Here is a 14,317-nt window from a genome sequence, read left to right on the forward strand (position 1 = left end):
ACGTTCACGTCTTAGTTTAAGGAATGTTCAGGCCTTAGTTCAATTAGTGTTTCCGTTCCATGTCCTCTGCTTAAGTATCAAATAAAGACTTCCCTCCTGTGCATACTTCCTGTCCAAGTCTCGTTCTGTAACAATTAAGCTCATTTGAAACATGTTTAGCCTTATATGGTGTTTTCTGTGGAGTACTTTGCATTGTATAAGACAGATCTTTAAACGCATAATAATAACAACAGTATGTGTCCAGGAATTGATCGTCAGGTCATCTTAGAGTTCTCTGATACTGATGAGGGAAGATCAAATGTATTTTCTCTTACATTTTTCAGCATATGATAAATGTTTTATGAAAAACAGAAGTGTGGCATGGTTACGGCTGTGTGGTTGTGTAACAGATATAGGAAATAAAATTTATTGTTTTTTATTAGTTTTTTTTTTTTCATGGCATGTGTTACGCTGTAAGATGTACTAATTTCACCAAAATCCTTCGCGGTTATTTAATAGTTTGCTATTCTTGGTGTTGGGAGTACTTTATTTGTGTTATAGCGTTCTTTGTTAATTGGTAGCAGACGTATTGTGTCATTTCCGGTTCATCGTCAGTCGGTGTAGAGTCTGACTGAGAGAGGTGTGTCATGAAGATAAACCCTGTATGACGACATTTTGCTCTTTCTGAACTCTAAAGAGACGTTGAGCTTGTCTGCGGGACGAATAAACCTGAGTTCAAGAAGATACGCCAGTGTCCAGTGTCTATTGTGCACCAGAACACAACGCAGTGTAGCCGGGCTAGGCAGAACGGACCGGTTACAGTTGCACATTGGGAGTGAAGCCGCTCAGTGGTACGATGGGTAGTATCGCCACCTCACAACTCCACCGTCCTCGGACTGATCCTGAGCTGGATTCACAGTCTGTGCAGAGTTTTGCACGTTCTCCCCATGTTCTTTGCACCTCCCAAAAAACATGCTGACAGGTGAACTGGCTACTCTAAAAATTGCCCCTAGGTGTGAATGAGTATGATATGAAGGTGTTTACAGTACACATGGTGCCCTGCAATGGACTGCTGTCCCATCCTGTGTGTATTCCGACCTCACGTCCAGTGTTTCCACATCCTCTGCAACCCTAATCAGGATAAAGCTTTTACTCAAGTTGAATGAATGAATGAACGAGTGATTGATCCAAGTTGTAGAAATTCAAAAAACTGGTTATTCCAAAGGCCATGATTCTAGATTAGATGAGAGAATGATACCAAGGTGCTGTTCTGAAAGATGTGTTTAAGATATGTAATACCTTTTTCTACCCATGTGAAGTTTGGCATTTTTTTTGGTGATTAGGAAATAAGAATTGTGCCATATGTGAGTTTATTTGGTTAGTGAGAGTGGGTTTGTGAGCTTGTGAAATTTCCACCAAGCTGTTAGAGTTGCTGCTATCGTTGGGCTTTTGAAACCGAGATGGTGTTTGAGTACTAGGCTGATGAATAGGCTGATGAGCTGAACTTCAAATTTCCTTACATAGTGTTTGTTGTGCTTCTATCCACAGGCTGTCACTCTGATTAAGCTATTAGCATAAGACTATGTATTGAAGTTGGGAGTTTGAGGCCTCCACAAGTTTTATATATGAAGGGTGCTTAAAAGGATTGTGGGCAGTATACAGTTCCAGAAGAACCTTGAGATAATATAGTCTAGTGATTAGAAGGGGTTGAACAGGCATCACTGAAAACGAGTATTTTATTTTTGGTAGCAGTGTCATTTTATAGAAGATATTCTTCCAAAGAGAGTGATAGGAATGTTTGCGTAGCTCTAACAGCTGGGAAGATATCTTAATGCCCAAATATGAAAAGTGATTCATGCTTAATGAGGATAAGATAATGTATTGCAGCATCTGAGACAGTGGATTTGGTCCAGTTTATAGAGAAACTAGAGATTTATAGCAAATTTAAGGTAATATTTCCCATTCTGGTAGCTAAGGTCCTGCTTATCATTTTTGTGCCTGGATTGATGAGTGATAATGAACAAGAACCATGAGGAAAAGGAGGGTGTTTCATGTTGTTTTATTTCAGTTATTAGTCTATTAAACAATGGTGTTTAATAAGTGTGCTTATAGAACTCAGTAAAAAAGTCATCAGGTCATGGTGCCTGTCACGTATGTGACGGAGCGGAGATAGGACGGATGCAAGTGCAGTATGAACAGTGTTTATTTTAAAGGAGAGACAGGCAGACAAATCCAAAACGTGATCCATAAACGTAATCCACAACAGGCGAAGGTCAGGCGATCGGCAAACAGGCATACACAGGGTTAAACATGAATCAAGGCCGTGGTCACGGAAAAAGGGTCAATAAACAAAACGAGAAACATGAACTATGACGAGGAACTGGGAGCGGATAATCCAGCGTGAACTAACTCTAAACATGGAATGTGACTATGACTACTAAACGAACTAATCTAACTCTACGATAATCTTCAGCGTTGTGTGCTGGGAGGCGCGCGGAATATATGTAGACATGATCAACGTCTAAACTGCTAGCAGCTGAGGGCAATACAGACACACGTGAAATCCCAGCCAATGACAGAACAGGGAGGAGACATGACAGAAACATAAACAAAACACACGTGTCCAGATGTCACTACTGTCAACAATGGAAAAGCAGGTGCTCGCGCATTCGTGCTTAGAGCACGCTGCTTCAAGGGGGAATCATGACAGTGCCTTGTTATTAGGCATATATTTCAGCCCTTAGAGTTCTCATGAGGTGCTATTGGTTTGTCCAGTTTACTTGTTTGCTCCTCAGTTAATTTTGGTAGATTGATACTGTTGAGAAATTAAATCCTAAATTTAATCTGGGGTTTGATGTGATGAATATAGTTTTTCAAAGAACACTGTAAAAGTATTATTAATCCTTTCAGCTACTTATATAGTGAGATGTTTCCCAATGAGTCTTTGATTACTTTTAACAAACTTAGCCAGAATATTTCCATTATCACTGCTAGAGTTTCCATATCTGAGTATGCTACTTTGTAGTAGACATTTAATTTGATGTCTTTTAGAAGTTCATTGTATTGCAAATTTAGTTTTCTGCCATCATTTTAATTTTAAGTATCCTTCTTTTTCCTTATAAGATATAAATAAGATATTATTTTCACTTTTGGTGCATGAGTTTCTGGAGAACCTTTTATTCCATGTTATTCCACAAATACAGTCGCTTCACAATGTCACTTTACTACCAGAGAGGACAAGCTTACATCCTAGAGCTTTAATGTTACTGATATACTGGCTGGGTCACTATAAAGGGAATAGCGTTTGGGACACATTTGCTGAGCTCAATTTGTACATTCATTATAAGGCCTCCTAATGCTCATAGTGTGCACTAGCACACTCTATATTCACAGTAGTGCTCCATAATTGTCAGAGAGAACACTAGCACACTCTGTATTCATACCACTGTGTCCTAAAACTCTGAGTTCATAGCATTTGGTTAACTGGTGTTATGAAATTAGTGCCTCCATGCTTTGCTTCATGGTCCCCATGCCAGTGTCAACTGCTTTTGATTTTACTTTGTTTTCATTTCTCTTCCTGTTTTGCTTCTAGTCTCCTCCATCTCATCATTGGTTTGTTTGCTTAATGTATTCACCTGTATCTAGTTTTGCCTTCATTGCTTTGGGTATTTAACCTCATTGTTTTCATTTGTTTGTTGTAAAGCCTTATTGTGTCATGTAATTCTAAACCTTTGTTTCCTGTGTTCTAGTTCTGTACCTGTTTTCTTGGATAACACTATAAAAAATCTTACTGGAAGCAGACTTGTCAAATAGTTAATGTAAGTAATAATTACAGCATTCATACTTTAATGTTTGTTTACAATATTGACCCATTGTACTGTATTTTTAAATGGAGTGCAAAATGCTAGTTACTAACATAACTGGTTATATGAACCCCAGGCAACTGACAGGGACAGTGAGAAGCACACTACTATTTGTGTAATTCAGTACTGGTTGAGAACCCCACTTTTCTGTCTATGGGGTAGCTCAGTGGTTAAGATGTTGGGTTTGTCATGATTGTGAGTTCAAATCCCAGCACCTCCAAGCTACCACTGCTGGGCCCTTGAGCAAGGCCCTTAACTCTCAACTGCTCAGTTGTATAAATGAGATAAATGGATATCTGTGTGTCTGTCGAGCTACACATGTTATTCCTGAGATACCAGTGATCCTGACCCCTTCTCTTCTCCAGATGTGTCTGATCCACCCTGATGCCCTACTTCTGGTTGGAAAATACTTGGAAATCACTCGCTGTTGCTGAGATTGGCCCCACATGGACAGCCTAAAGATCAATAAGATTACTGAGGATAGCACCACTTGAAAACCATGAAGATGGCTATGGACTGTAACTGATATGAACAGTTTTGCTACAATGGCTTAGGATTGCAGTTTCCATGAACAGTTATGGATACACAATTCGACTTTTTTACCATTCAGTACACACTATAGAAGGGAATTATTTATAATTGCACTATCCAGTGTCACCCAGATGAGGATGGGTTCCCTTTTGAGTCTGGTTCCTCTCTAGGTTTCTTCCTCATATAGTCTCAGGGAGTTTTTTCCTTGCCACCATCACCTCTTGCTTGCCAATTAGGGATAAATAAAGACATTTATGTATATCATAAATGTATATCTTGAATTTATATATTTCAGTAAAGCTGCGTTGTGATAATGTCTATTTTTAAAAGCGCTATACAAATAAAGTTAAACTGAACTGAATAAATGTAATTCGCTCTGGATAAGGGTGTTTGCCAAATGCCATAATTGTAAATGTATCAGTCGTATCAAGTGCTACACTTGCTCATGATTTGTAATATTATCCAGAACACATGCCATGGAGTTGACTAGTCTAAATCAAGTCAATAAGATTGATCATTAATAAGATCTTAGCACTTTTACATTTATGGCATTTGGCAGATACCCTTCCAGAGTGACTTACAATGATCTCATTTATACAGGTGAGCAGTTGAGGGTTAACAGCCTTGCTCAAGGGCCCAGCATTGGCAGCTTGGCGATGCTGACCTTTGAACTCATGACCTTCAATTGAGTAGTCCAACATCTTAAACACGGAGTTGCCACTGCCACAAAATGTAGCCCAATGTAGATGCATATTTAGACATATCCTTGCACTACTCTGAGAAGGAAATATAATGAATATTATAATGATCATTGGAGTACAACTTAAAACGGTGTATATTCTCAGCTTCGGAGTCAATGATTTTACCTCTGTAGTGTTAAATGAAAAATGAGTGTAATATACAAGAAATACACTTACTGAGGTAGAAGAGAGGAGATGACAGGAGGTTATCCTCAAGCAGATAGCTCCATATTATGTACAATGTGAGAAGATGAAAGGCACAGATAGCTGCCTGATGGTAGTATTTATGCTTGCACACATGCACAAAGAGGTATCCCAGTATAATGATTATGGATGGTGTTTATCTCAGTCTGCTTGTGTTATGACCCCTGCTCTAGACCGTGACTTTGAATTTTGGCTTGCCATTAATAAAGTTCACGCTGAACACGCACACACACACATGCATCCTGGCCCATTAATGTATGTTAATATAGGTTTGGCTACATCAATTTAGTATAAAAATGAACGCCCAGTGCACAGGGCCAGTGGTTAAAAAAAGGAAAGGACTCACCTGAATCCATGCCAACAATGAAGCGACCAATGATGAGCATCTCAAACGACCCTGCTTTCTCGCCCAGTGCCATTAATAGAGCGGAGATCACTGCCAACACGTTATTGGCCAGCAGAGTGCCTTTCCTACAGGGAGAGACAGAAAGAGAGACAGGGAACGAGACAGAGACAGTGAGAAAGAATGGGAGTAAACGTACTAAATGTTAAACATTTATTTCCAATCATGTTTCAAAATGAGTTTAAAAGTGGGAGCGGATTATTTAAATGCTGGACTGTGAATATCCAAATAGCATATATTCATCCTAGTGTGATTATGTAAATGACAGGCCGAAGGTATGGCAATTCATCTCCCTTTCCATCTGCCAGGCTATTTACTTATGCCTATAAATCTATCTGTCTGCATGTCTTTCTGAATATGCAAATAGGTACTGAATATTTCTGGTCTGTCTAAATCGCCAGGACAACACACTCAAGTCTAGTAAAATAAAAATAATCATGAGAAACTAATCAAAACTTATTTCGGGACCTGTCTCTTTGTCTATAATCTGTGGCAAGCCGAGACCAAGGCTGCACGAGGTTTAAACCGAGCATCAAGAACACATTGTATTTATCATCATTATAATCCTTTACTACACTGTCTCTCGTGATCAGCCTCTATAACACAGTTTTCCAGCTCAACATTTCCACTGAGAGAGAGAGAGAGAGAGAGACTGTGTGTGTTTGTCTATAATATGCGTCTCCAATGATTTTGGGCTTGAGTGAGAGGGTGAAGTTTGGAGAAAACTTGTTGGCTGTAATTACTGAGGAAGGAAACTCATTACACTACCACTGAATGTATTTAACTTCATATACTGTTATACTGTCCTGAATGAGATTTATAGAGAGAGAGAGAGAGAGAGAGAGAGAGAGAGAGAGAGAGAGAGAGAGAGAGAGAGAGAGAGCACTCCCAGTGTCCCAGTGGCTCAAGCAATATGTCACGTTGACTTAGAGTGTAGTGGTGGGGAAAGAACACACATGCGCACACACACACCCTGGAGAGAATCTTTCTCAGTTTAATGACTGCACTGTGCAGTTTAATGAAAACTGTCTAGAGCAACTGCTGGAGGTACGAGTGTGTGTGTGTGAGAGAGAGAGAGAGAGTTTTTTTTAAAAAAGTCTTCCACACTTATCTGTGTGTGTAAGATTTACAGAATGTGTCTACATGTCTGTCATTCTGTCCGTCACCCATCACCATGGAAGGCATCACTAGCCCTACAGCCGCCATCACAAATCAGATGCACTCTAGGTGAGGCTGGACTGAACATCTCATGCCTTAAGGTCTAAGTTACTTAAAAACCCAAATGAAGTGTAAAAAATTCTCTTGTGCATTCCGATGAATTTGCACACGTAGAGAGCAGGCATTTTACAGGGGATTTACAGCCAATGAATGATGGCATAAATCACTGGTTCTCAAAGTGTAGCCTAACTAGGAGCTCTGCAATTTGTTACATCTGGCACAGTGCTGGAAGTGGAAATCACCATCATCAAAGTTATTATATTTATTATCATCATACCAAATTCTCAAATCTGATTGGTCAGAAGGTGTTGTGTAACAGCGCAGCTTGAACAATACTGCTGGCTGTAATTCAAATGGCACGCTTACATCACAGGTTCTAATACATTAACTACTCGTTCAAAGAGATGTGTATAGCAGAATGCTGCACGACTTCTGATGATCTGTACAGGAATTCGCAGAGTTCTTTTGTGATTGTTGCGGCCAAATATGCTCATGTACATGAGTACAGCTAAAAGGTTTCATTTACCAACAAACATCACTACGAAAGACCGTGCAAAACAACTTCATGCAACTGCAATTTCACCAATTCAAGTAGTTTACTGCAAAAAAAACACAACGCAATCACAATCAAAAAAAAAATCCCCCTCAGTGAAATCCTGTACGGACTGATACACAGTACTGTGCAAAAGTCTTAGGCACATGCAAAGAAATGCTGTAGAGCAAAGATGCCTTCAAAATACTGAAATTTAATGTTTCTGCATTTAAAAAAAATAAAATACCATAAAGAGCAGTAAACAGTAGTAAATGAATGAAAGTCAATATTTGGTGTGACAAAAAATCTAAATAAAAAAGTAGTCTCAGGTAGAATTAGTGCAGTTTTATAAGGAAATGAGCTGTAAGTTTTATTGAGCATTCTGCAGAACCAGACACGGTTCTTCTGGAGACTTTGACTGTCGTACTCACTTCTTATTTTTGCAGCAAAACCCATCAGCCTTCATTATGTTTTTTTCTGAAAAGTGTCTCTTACATAATATGCTGCGTTCTTTACTGACATACAAGCATTTTTCTGTGAAATAAAATTTTGTGCTAGAATATACAATATTTTATATATATATAATTATATATATATATATATATATATATATATATATATATATATATATATATATACATACATACATATACACATTTATATATATATATATATATATATATATATATATATATATATATATATATATATATATATATATATATATAAAAAATAAATTTGCATATAAAATCTTCTTGCGCCTAATTTGCATTCTGTGTTGTCTTCCCGTTAGTCAAATATGTGCACCAGAACCCTGGAGAATTTTTTTGTTCCTACTGATACTTGTATATGGCTGGAATGATAATGTTATATGTGACCTGAGTAAGGTCACATTCATCTCTTTGGTTAATGAGACATATAAGCACTACAAACTTGACACCCACACACACACAATCAGTTGGCATGTAATGGTGCTTACAGAGACCTTGTGCAAAGGATTTATTACTTACAGGTAGATCTACACATCCATCACCCTGTGTGTATGTGTGTGTGTGCGCATTAATTTCTGTTGCGTGAATTAGACATTGCTTTTGGTCTGCTTTCTAAGGCAGTTTGGAGACACTTGTCTGAAATGTTTCTCATGATCTTAAAAATCTTTTGATGTGAAGGTGTATGAATGTTTGAAATCGGTGTAGACAAAAATATAATTGTGCCTAACATTTTATTTTTTTAAAAAAGATCTTTTTGAACGGATGACTTGGATGACGAAATATTCTGAAAAGGAGTGTGCAGCATAGGTGTGAACTCCTTTAATATAGTTTAAAAAGCATCTCAGGGGGATTGCTCAAGAAATCGGTTGAGAAAATGCCAAGAATACATTTCTGGAAATTCTAGGCAAAAAGGGGGTCTATTTGAAGATGCTAATATTAAATAATTTTTATTTATTTTGGATTTTTCATAAGAATATAATACCCATAGTTCCATTTGTGTTACTCCAGAGTTTGATGACTTTATTAATATTCTAAAATATGGGGAAAAAATAAAATAAAGAACGAGTGTGTCTAAACTTTTGATTGACGGGTAGTGTGTGTTATATATCTATATATATATATATATATATATATATATATATATATATATATATATATATATATATATATATAGTTATTTGCCTGTGTGTGTTTGTGTGTGTGCGTTCTCAATCCCACACTGTCAGATCCTTCACAACAAAAGCAATCAGTGAATGTCAAGCAACAGAAAAATTGAAAGTCTGACAACGGCTAACAAATGGAGAATCGATTGAACGCGAAGCCGCTGTGCAAGTTTCTGTCCTAATCAAATAACAATGCGGAAAAAAACAGAGAGACATGAAACACAACCGCATAGGCTGGGGATGAAAACTTTAGATCAGACAGTAATTTTACTGTTTACAATATCTGTCAGGTATTTTCATTGACTTTTGTATTACTGTAACTCAGTAACCAAAAGGAAATCCTTTGACTTTGACTCCCAGGAACACTGGGAGCGAGGTGGGAATACACCCTGGAGGAGACAACAATTTATTACAGGGCGCCATGCACACACATTCACATGCTCATTCATAATTAGGGGTGATTTAGAGTTGCCAATCCATTTACCATGTTTCTAGGAGCTGGGAGGAAGCTGGAGATCCCAGAGGAAACTCACAGAGACATGGGGAGAATAGGGCCCCATTCACACCTGGCATTAACATGCATCCTGGATGATCAGATCACAAGTGGACAGCCGAGATGCACAGCCTGGACACCTAGCATTATTAATGTGTCTTCAGTGACCACTTGTGATCGGAGTTCGTACTGTACATCGTTGATACTTCATGATCAGAGCTCATACAATGATTACGTATTTCTCAGAGATGCATTTGACCTCAGTCACACCTGTACCTGTCAGGTCACTCTGGCCACTTGTGATCCGATCACCCAGGACGCATGTTAATGCCAGGTGGGAACGAGGCCTTGGTGAAACTCCACACAGGTGTTTCAAACTCATGAATGACACGATCATAGAAGATCAATGCTATCTTCTTCACTGGGACCAACAAATGTCCCTATAATGTAAAAATTGTTACATACTGGGCTCTTGTTCCCACAAAGAAATAAATGCATTCCCAAAAAGGCCTGGTGAGCAATTAGTGTTCCAGTTCATCCCAAAAGTGCGCAGTGGGGTTGAGGTCAGGGCTCTGTGCAGGCCACTAGAGTTCTTCCAGTCCAACCTCTGCAAACTATCTTTATGAAACACACTTTGTGCACAGGGGCACCATCATGCTGGAACAGGTTTGGGCCTCTTCCTTCCAGTGAAGGGAAATTGTGAAGCTGCCGCATACAAAGGCATTTTAGACAACTGTATGCTTCCAGCTTTGTGGCAACAGTTTGGGGAAGACCCACATATGGGTGTGATGGACCAGTGTCCACATACATTTTGCCGTACATTAGACATTTTCCCCATCATGTGCAGGTTCTTTTTTTGCCCCAATTCCCGGCTTTCCCCCATCACACAGCAGCTACTAATCACAGACCGTGAAGGCGAGCACATGCTTCCGTTAAGACGCATGAAGCTCAAAGTCTGAGGAAAGCCCTATCTGCCCTCTTCCACATACCTGAGCTCACAGATGTGCACAATTAGCTAGCATCAATGTGATTGACAGGGGAGAGTGTATGCCATCCTTCCCACCCAGATAGCATGGACAATTTTGCTCTCTTAGACTTCTAAACCTGGATGGCTATGGCAAGATCAGGATTTTCACTCACAGTCTCCTGATGATAGAGTAAACGCTTTTCTGTTGTGCCAATCAGGAGCCCCATATTTTAAAATAATAATAATAATAATAATATTGAATTTGTGGTCTGATTTTTGGATTCAAGTTTAAGCTTCTTCTGAAAACATTTTAGAGCTCTGAAAATGTTTTAGGCCTTCCCAAACTTTTTGAGTACATGAACTCAAACAGATATTATATTAATTTCTGCTACCCAAAGCCTTGGCATTTTGGGTTCTCCTTGCCATTTACCGTCACACTTCCAAAAATCCATATTCAATAAATGTTTCTCCATATTTTTCGAGCTTGTTTTCAAGACTTCTGTCCCAATAAGTCACAGTTGCCCTACATATTTTTGTTGCTGAACTCCTACTCTAGTGCAGCATGTACACTTTTTAAATGTAGCTTGTTTGACTGCGACTCCCAGGAACATTTGAACAACAGTAGCACACAAACACTGTGTTCATAGATAAAGCGACATTCATAATACTGATTTGTAAAATAAATGAATAAAACAAAAGACGACATTGCGAAATTTTCTCACAACCCCCTTTTTTAAATCATGACCCCTACTTTGGGACTTAAACTATATACAAGTGCACTATACAAGTTCATGTTTTCCCGTAATTTAATTCAAAAAGTGGAACTTATTGCATTAAGTGAAATATTTCAAGCCTTTTTTTTTGTTTGTTTTAATCTTGATGATTACGGCTTACAGCTCATGGAACTCAAAAATCCAGTATCTCAAAAGATTACAATGAAGAATTTATAATACAGAAACGTTGACCTGAGAAGAGCTGTAATCAGCTAATTAACTCTAAACACCTGTAAAGGTTTCCTGAGCCTTTAATCTCTCAGTCTGGTTCAGTACACACACTTTTCAAATGATTTGGGATGTCATGTCATCTGCTGGTGCTGGTCCACTGTGTTTTCTCAAGTCGAGAGTCAATGCAGCATCTACCAGGAGATTTTAGAGCAGTTCATGCTTCCATCTGCTGACGGGCTTCATGGAGATGCTGATTTCTTTTTACAGCAGGACTTGGCACCTGCCCACAGTGCCAAAACTACTAGTAACTGGTTTGCTGACCATGGTATTACTGTGCTTGATTGGCCAGCCAACTCGCCTGACCTGAACCCTATAGAGAATCTCTGAGAGACACCAGACCCAACAATACAGACGAGCTAAAGGCCACTATCAAAGCAACCTGGGCTTCCAAAACACCTCAGCAGTGCCACAGGCTGATTGCCTCCATGCCATGATGCACTGATGCAGTAATTCGTGCAAAAGGATTAAAGTCCCGACCAAGTATTGAGTGCATAAATTAACATACTTTTCAGAAGTTCAACATTTCTGTAACATAAATTATTTATTCTAATATTTTGAGATACAGGATTTTTGGTTTCCATGAGCTGTAAGCCGTGATCATCAAGATTAAAACAAAAAAATATTTAATATATTTTACTTTATGTGTAATAAATCTATAACACATGAAAGTTCCATGTTTTGAATTAAATTACGCAAAAAAAATGTACTTTTCCACGATATTCAAATTTTTTGAGATGCACCTGTATAACATAGTATATAGCTGTGTTATAACTGAATGTGTAGTCTGGGTTAGATATGTTAAGGCTGAATGTTGCACCAATCAAGTTTAATGAGTTTAGCTCAGGTTATTTTGGTCCTGTGTGCAGACTGGGCTTGGATCAGGATGAGACCACAGATTGCTTACTTATTTGTCACAGAGTAGTGTCATTAGTGGTATAAAAGGATCATGATGGAGGAGGAGGAGGATGTGTAGCTTTATGTTGAGGTCCAATTTTAAACTTCACAGGGACATTAAATTAGCTGCGCTATCTATTGAGGAAGCAATCTGAATTTGTACAGATGGTGCCTTAATATATCCCCATACACACACACACACACACACACACACACACAGCCCCCTACAGTAAATCCTCCCCCTCTGTATCCCAAAGATTTCGAAAGCTCCATGGTCTCTAAAAATGTATGTGTGTGCATGTGTGTGAGTGGTTGCGTGTTTTCACTCATTTTCACATCTTATAGATACAGTCAGGGGGGAAAAGAAAGTACACCCTCCTTCAATTCTATATTTTTATTTAACAGGGCCTAAATAAACAATTGTGTGGTCCTCATCAACATCTATATACAAACAGATAACTTCAAGTACAACAAAAAACCACAACAGATTTAAATATATGGAGCATTCAGGTGTGTCTACATCATGCCAAGAAGAAAAAACATCAGCCATGACCTCAGAGAAGCAACAGTTGCTGCTCAGCAATCTGGGAAGGGTTATAAGGCCATCTCCAAACAATTTGAAATTCACCATTCTACAGCGAGTAGGACTGTTTACGAATTGAGAGCCTTCAAGACAGCTGCCAATCTTCCCAGGATTGGACGTCCCTAGCAAATTCAGTCCAAGAGACCAAGGTGGAGATGTTTGGGCATCATGCATAGCACCATGTTTGGCAAGAACCAAACACAGTGTAATACACCACAAACCAACTGTCAAGCATGGTGGTGGAGGGGTGGATATTGATTTATTCTTGTTTTTCAGCCACAAGACCTGGGAAACTTGCAGTCATTGAGACAACAATGAACTCCATGTTATACCAGACTACTCTTGAGAAAAATGTGAGGCCATCTGTCCAGCATCTTAAGCTGGGCTGAAATTGGGTCATGTAACAGGGCAATGATCCCAAGCACACCAGCAAATCAACATCTGAATGGCGAAAGAAGAAAGAAATCAAGAGGTTGGAATGGCCGAGTCAAAGTCCAGACCTCAAACCTATTGAGATGCTGTGCTGGGATCTTAAGACAGCTGTGCATAAAACGAATGCCCTCAAATATTAATGAACTAAACAATGATCAACTGGTTTCTGTTGGTTTCGTTTTTTGGGGAAAAAAAAGGACCATACTATTGGTCTTTAGGCCCTCATAAATAAAAACACAGAATTGAAGGAGGGTTTCCCATGACTGTAGACCTATGGAAAGAGACATATAGATATATGGACAGAGCTATATATACACAGGATATACTGTAGAAGGGTGTGTGTGTGTGTGTTGTCACTACAGTCTTATTTACCCATTTAACAGATCGATGAATTGAAGTGAAAGCCTGGCTCACAGTTTTTTCCAAAAGTCACATTTTTATCGCTAAAGAGATGAATGCACCATGAAATATTGTGGTGTATATATGTGTGTGTGTGTGTGTGTGTGTGTGTGTGTGTGTGTGTGTGTATGCGCGCAAGTGTGTATACAGGACAACATCCATTAGTAGGATGGATCATCAGGGATTGTACACTAAAAATAACCTCTCACACTGAGAACCTTCAGCTCCATCGCTGCTAAGTGAGACAGACAAAGTGAGTGGGTGGGTTGGAGAGGAATTGAGAGAGAGAGAGAGAGAGAGAGAGAGAGGGAGAGACAAAGAGAGAGAGCGAGAGAGACAGACAGAAGAATGTAGCAACATTATCTTAATGGTCCGTCAGTTGAGAATAGGTGTCGCATCATGACTTATGCCAGCACATCAA

At 38.9% G+C, this 14,317-nt stretch overlaps 1 protein-coding gene across 1 annotated transcript in view; it reads right to left on the bottom strand.

Annotated features, from left to right (window-relative positions):
• The window catches only part of slc2a9l2 (solute carrier family 2 member 9, like 2), a 131,960-nt gene that overhangs the window by 79,463 nt on the left and 38,180 nt on the right, over positions 1–14,317 (bottom strand). Inside the window, 1 exon segment of the mRNA XM_053649635.1 lies at positions 5,664–5,788. Within this exon segment, the coding sequence (XP_053505610.1) occupies positions 5,664–5,788 (125 nt within the window).

The sequence above is a fragment of the Ictalurus furcatus genome, chromosome 2, assembly GCF_023375685.1.
Source record: "Ictalurus furcatus strain D&B chromosome 2, Billie_1.0, whole genome shotgun sequence".
Taxonomy (NCBI): Eukaryota; Metazoa; Chordata; class Actinopteri; order Siluriformes; family Ictaluridae; genus Ictalurus; species Ictalurus furcatus.